Genomic DNA, 6,519 nt, shown 5'->3' with positions numbered 1-6,519 from the left:
GCAGCAGCCCGCAGCAGCCCGCGGGAGCCCGCAGGAGCCCCGAGCCCGCGGAGCCCGCGGAGCCCGCGGAGCCGGGCAGGGGGCGCTGCGCGCGCTGCGCTCGGAGGGGCCGCCGGGCCGGGCGCCGCGCACTCGCGTCGGGGAGCCGCCTCTCCCCCGCGGCGCTCGCCCCTGCTCCCCGCCGGCATCACTTGTCCCGCGGCCGCGCTCAGACAACAAAAGCGGAAGATGCTGCAGTTGGGCAAGGTCAGGACCTTGCCCTGAAGCCGGGCGGCGGCGCGCACGCCTCTCCCCGGACTGAAGAGCTGTCGCTGGCGGCGGGTGCATGTTCTCGAAGAGGCAATCCGGCGCCGCGCCGTTCGGTGAGTTGCCTTGGCCGGGCGGCTGGGGGCCAGGCGCATCCCGCTCGGCGTCGTGCTCCTCCTCGCCGCCGGTGGGGGTTGCTCCTCGGCGGCTCCTGGCCGGGGTAGGACCGCGATCGCGCCGGGTCCCCTCGCTCGGAAGACGGCCGAGCCTGGAGCTGGGGGCCGGGGTTAGTGCCTTTCTCGGAGCGGTTACCGAGTGGCTTACTGCGTGCTCCCCTCCCCGCCACCCATCTCCCCTGGAGGAGGCGAATATAGGGCAACACCAACAATACTGCTCCCCGCCACCCTCCCGAACCTACCCGTGGCATTCATGACGTCCCTAATATACGGGAGAAGACGGGTGGGGGTGGGGAGGACTCCCCTCCAGTCTTGCCCTTATGTTCAATGTCATTACGATGTTTGGCTAGAACAAAATGGAAATACTTAGTCATATGCTTCCATGGCTGTTTCTCCCGTCTCCCGCTGCTTGCCAGACCCAGAGCCCCTTGGGTCTATATTTAGCTGTTTCAGAGGCAGCGTTTTCAGCTCGATTCCCAGGTTTCGGGGGCTTCTGCGTCCTGACAATAGATAGCGAAGCTCCGGGAAGCGCCGCCTGCAACCCAGGTTCGGAACGCTGTGCATGTGGGTGGGAGGCTGCGAGGCGATATTTGGGCGATCGGTAATTAATGGCCGAAAGCACAGCTGCTTTTCTTGTTCGCCGACCTTCCTCTCATTCTGCTGTGTAATGTATTTCCATCGATGGCTGCTTAGCTGGTTCCAGCCACTACGTTCAGAATTAAGTCGCTAGAGAGGTGGTGCAGCCTCTCTGGTCTGTGTGGTAGGAAAACAGTCTGAGAGGTTTTGGGGTGTGTGTGTGGTTCCCACCGTGAATAGTTACTTCTGAAAATGCCTAAAGTTGTGCTTTCCCTGCAAATGTTGGGGATAGGGAAGAGCGTGGGGGAAAAGAGGGGCACGTTGTTATTCCATGGTGGGTCCCCCCTCCTCCCGAACTGATCTGGTTCGCTTTGGCTGTGAAAGGTGTTTTTAACATTCATGCCTGATGTTACCAAGAGGATATGTTGGTTTAGAGAAGCGTTGCCTCCTAACCATGGTATCAGGCCTGACCTGTATCTGTTTTCACTTTTGGGAACTAGGTGACGAATATTTGAGATACTTGCAATTTTCTGCAAGGACTTAAATAGGGAGGTGCTCAAACTACCTAAGAGTTATCTCATTGTGTACCCTTCCATCAGCAGCTTTAAACTACCATCAGCTATTTAGGGTAGTTCAGTTCATCTCTTTGCTGTTAGTACTTCACCTGCAGGACTAAGAGGCTTTAGAGCTGCGCCACTTTTAAAATCCCATGGAAAAAGTGGTGATATGACTCATATCGAATTACAGGAGTGCACCTGTGTCTGGTTTGGGAAGCTGGCTCTATGAGAAGTATGACAGATAGGGGCAGGCATCCTGTAATATGGACTCGACGCTCTAAAGCACGGTGAAATCTCTTTGCCACATGCAGGATCCATTTTTTAATGTTTTGGGGGAGAGCATTCAGTGGCATTCTCACTGGTCTGGAGATTTCATGATCTCAGGGTATGAATGAAAATGATTGCATTTGGGGTTAGATGCTGATATTTAGGAGACCTGTGATTATACAGCTAACATATCTCAGCATCACAGGAAGACTAGCAAGATCTTCGTGGCTCTAGTTAATGGACGATTGTGATTTTTTTTTAACCAATATTGCTTTAGTTTCACCTTATTCACATTCAGAAAACTTTCCAAGAGCACTTCAAGCACACTCTTGAGCTTGTTGCATTGTTTTCATATCAAATTTCTTGCAAAAAGAAGCAGTCGGTGAAGTATACATTCATGTCTCTCCTTTCACTTTCCATTTGAATCTCGTGTTTCAGCTTTAAACATGATTCCTAAAGGACTAGTAGAGATTACTCTGTGCCTCCATGTGTTCACGGAGAGCAGCTTATGGGTGTGGGTAAAACTGCAAGTATTGGATGCATGTTTTACGTTATATTGTGGGTTGCAAATGATAGTACTTGATTGGAAATTGTAGGGAGTACAGGAGGTCTCTGCTCTAATAAAATTGTCATAGCCTCGTGGAAAGGAGTTATTTAACTTGGTGTATGTTTGTGTCGTTGTAGAGCCTAATCATTAGAGATGTCACTAATATTTTCATTGTTTGAAATAATAGTCACGCACTGTCAAATTACAGTATCTCCAGCAACTTCATGTCTTTCACAATTAGAACACACGCCAATCTCTTTTTCTGTTGCTGAAATAATGCATCAGAGAGAAAAATGGAATTCTGATGATATTAGTTGAATTAGTTGATTATGATTTTGTTAAATCACTTCTCAGGATAGTATCACATGATGGCCTTTACAATTAAAAATGAAGTTATAGTATTCTCAAATATAACATTACTTTTAGCATACAAGTGAATACTAAGTATTTTTCCTGACAATGTTGTAGAACTTGGCAGTTTCTGTTGTGCTTTTTCAAAGTTCTCTTTTATATGGTATGCATTTATGTGAAATTGTTGAATAATTCTCCAGAGTACTTTCATCGGGTTGTCTTCATATAAGAAAATACTAAAGTTCCATTTAAAGTAATTTATTATAATTTGTTGCTCCATAAAGTGAGGTATGGTTTGTCTGGCTCACTATATCTGGTTGTAACAACTTAGTTGAACTAAAACAGGAACTGTTGCCATTTTGAGCTGCCAAAAGTGTTTTTTTTTTTTTTTTTCCTTTCTTTTTTATTTTTCTGTTGATTTACCCTAGAAGATATGCGTACCCACTTATAGTTGTTTCTCTGTGTTACCTTTATTTTATTTAGTGGGGGATTGGTGCTAGGATTTTAAATAGACACTTAAATGTATTTATTTTTATGAAGATTTTTATTTTTATTAATAAAAGATGACATATAGTTGAGAGTACCTAACTTACATACCTATAGTTCAGAAGACCAGCTGGTCTTTTTAAATCTAGTACTTCCAACCAAGGTGTAGTACAATGGGTCTTTGCTGGCTGAAACACACTTTCAAGACAAATTTTTCAGCTGATATCCATGATGGTTTTTGTGACAAACTCTTTAGTTGGTGTCCGTGATGGTTTTCATGGCCCATATTGCGAATGTATTCTTAGGACTATGGTACTTTAATAGCTTTATGATAAAGAACACTTGGATATGAATGAAAAGTTAATTTGAGTGAGAATAGTTCCCTATACTTGTTGCTGGCTTCAAGTTTATTATATGTCAAATCAATAGCTTTTATATTAATATAAAATCTTCAACAAATCATACACAAAAGAATTTCTATCACATCCTGTGCCAGTCTAGCTTACTGATTAATAAACTGCTTGGTTGACTTTAATGAACCCAATTATATTTATAAACAGTACCTCCAGCCCAGGAAACTCACAGAAATATTTTATCATACTATGCTTTTAGACCATGAAAAATGTTAAGACTCATAACAAAAACATACAGTTTTGACACCTCCAGTTGTTTATCTTTTGATCACATAGCAGCTAAGTGTAATTTCAAGCTCTGTATCATAGTTAATTGATTTGTAGGAAGTCTTAGCTCTATTAGGATATTGAAGTTATACTCTGTATCAATTAATTTTTGGTAAATTGCAAATAATGACTAAATAAGTGAAAAAATGCTCCCTAGAAGCTTTCCATCTTAGGTAAGTATTCACATGTGTCCCTTGGTAAATTCCTGAATAGTTATCTGTGAAATGTATTACATATATTGGAACTTATTATTCCATTAATTATCTCAGATCAGAAATATATTTCTAGAAAAGAGGTTGCATTTTGCCCTATAACAGATATACATAGTTCATATTTTAATATATTTATGTATGATATTAGAATTATTTATCATAGTATAATGCTGTTTGGGATTCTGCTTTGAACAGGTGCAAAGGTGAGAGAGAGCACTGGTTTTGGAGGGATCCCAGCTATGTCTCTTATTAAGCTGTATATCCTTGGCCATTTATGTGATTCTCAATTTTTAGCTCAGTTTTTCAAATGTAAAATGGGTCCTATACATAAGTATCAGTTCAGTTCAGTTCAGTCGCTCAGTCGTGTCTGACTCTTTGCGATGCCATGAATCGCAGCATGCCAGGCCTCCCTGTCCATCACCAACTCCTGGAGTTCACCCAAACTCATGTGCATCAAGTTGGTGATGCCATCCACCCATCTCATCCTCTGTTGTCCCCTTCTCCTTCTGCCCCCAATCCCTCCCAGCATCAGAGTCTTTTCCAATGAGTCAACTCTTCACATGAGGTGGCCAAAGTATTGGAGTTTCAGCTTCAGCATCAGTCCTTCCAATGAACACCCAGGACTGGTCTCCTTTAGGATGGACTGGATGGATCTCCTTGCAGTCCAAGGGACTCTCAAGAGTCTTCTCCAACACCACAGTTCAAAAGCATCAATTCTTCGGCACTCAGCTTTCTTCACAGTCCAACTCTCACATCCATACATGACTATTGGAAAAACCATAGCCTTGACTAGATGGACCTTTGTTGGCAAAGTAATATCTCTGCTTTTGAATATGCTATCTAGGTTAGTCATAACTTTCCTTCCAAGGAGTAAATGTCTTTTAATTTCATGGCTGCAATCACCATCTGCAGTAATTTTGGAGCCTAGAAAAATAAAATCTGACACTGTTTCCACTGTTTCGCAGTCTATTTGCCATGAAGTGATGGGACCAGATGCCATGATCTTACTTTTCTGAATGGTGAGATTTAAACCAACTTTTTCACTCTCCTCTTTCACTTTCATCAAGAGGTTCTTTAGTTCCTCTTCACTTTCTGCCATAAGGGTGGTATCATCTGCATATCTGAGGTTATTGATATTTCTCCCGGCAATCTTGATTCCAGCTTGTGCTTCTTCCAGCCCAGCGTTTCTCATGATGTACTCTGCATAGAAGTTAAATAAGCAGGGTGACAATATACAGCCTTGACGCACTCCTTTTCCTATTTGGAACCAGTCTGTTGTTCCATGTCCAGTTCTATCTGTTGCTTTCTGACCTGTATATAGGTTTCTCAAGAGGAAGGTCAAGTGGTCTGGTATTCCCATCTCTTTCAGAATTTTCCACAGTTTATTGTGATCCACACAGTCAAAGGCTTTAGCATAGTCAATAAAGCAGAAGTATATACTACATTAAATAATTAAACATGCAAAATAACTGAGTCATGAGAATGAAATGTCCAGCATGGGGAATATAATTGGTAATGATTTAATTTAAAAGTAGTAAAATAAGACAAGAAATCTCAAAGAGCCAGTCTCAGGGTGAAATAAGTGTGTAAGTGGCTGATAATTATAAATATTTGTATAAATATAAAAGATAGGTACCTCCATATTAAGATGAGTACTTAAATATTATGTATTTATAACACATAGCACATTCATGTAATTTTATATAATTATTATATAGTATTATGTACATTTATTATGTAATAATACATTTATATATTAAGTGTGATATAAAAGCCACTACCCTCTCCAACAAAAACTGTTAGATATGTTCTTCCTCTACTACTTTTGTATTATTGCTTTATTGTGTAGATTTGCATTTAAAATATAATTTTTCTACTCTACAATATGCCAGTCCTTTACATATTAAAATGTATAATAGTTAAACAAATAGAGAAGTGAATTATATCCCCTAGCACCATTACTTAAAAAGATTCCAATCTTAATTTAATTTAAAAAGATTCTCAGTCAGAAATTGCAATATTTTCACACCCTGTTAATATTATTCTATTCACCTGATTAAAACCAAATATTCTGTAAAGATTAACATTGTACAAGGAATATTATAGACAGTTTAATAAGTGTCGTTTTCTGTGAGGTCAAATATTAAGCAGCTGCTCTGTTTAGAACCACAGAGCGTAAATCCCATCATAACATCATTGTGACAAGGAAAAAGGAAATTTAAATGGCTAAATTTGTTACACAAAGAAAAGACCCACCCCACCTCCAATTATAGTCCTGTTCTTGGGGGGAAAAGTCTGTGTCCATTGGTACCTTTTTGATGATAAATGGACATTTTGCCTTGTCCTTCCACTCTTGGTTGCCTCAGTGAAGTGCTGAACTCCTGTGGGTTTGATTCTGTCCAGCTCCTGTGAGGTAGAACA

General features: G+C 41.4%; 1 protein-coding gene across 1 annotated transcript in view; it reads left to right on the top strand.

The window, feature by feature from the left end:
• The first annotated feature begins 293 nt into the window (after positions 1 to 293).
• CTNND2 (catenin delta 2) overlaps positions 294 to 6,519 on the top strand; it is a 1,103,557-nt gene continuing 1,097,331 nt past the window's right edge. Inside the window, exon 1 of the mRNA XM_040262515.1 lies at positions 294 to 362. Coding sequence (XP_040118449.1) covers positions 326 to 362 — 37 coding nt within the window. The 5' untranslated portion in view covers positions 294 to 325. The remainder of the gene's footprint in view (positions 363 to 6,519) is intronic.

The sequence above is a fragment of the Oryx dammah genome, unplaced genomic scaffold, assembly GCF_014754425.2.
Source record: "Oryx dammah isolate SB20612 unplaced genomic scaffold, SCBI_Odam_1.1 HiC_scaffold_20, whole genome shotgun sequence".
Classification (NCBI taxonomy): Eukaryota; Metazoa; Chordata; class Mammalia; order Artiodactyla; family Bovidae; genus Oryx; species Oryx dammah.
Note: the sequence above shows the minus strand (reverse complement) of the source record. Positions and strands in the feature narration are given on the sequence as shown.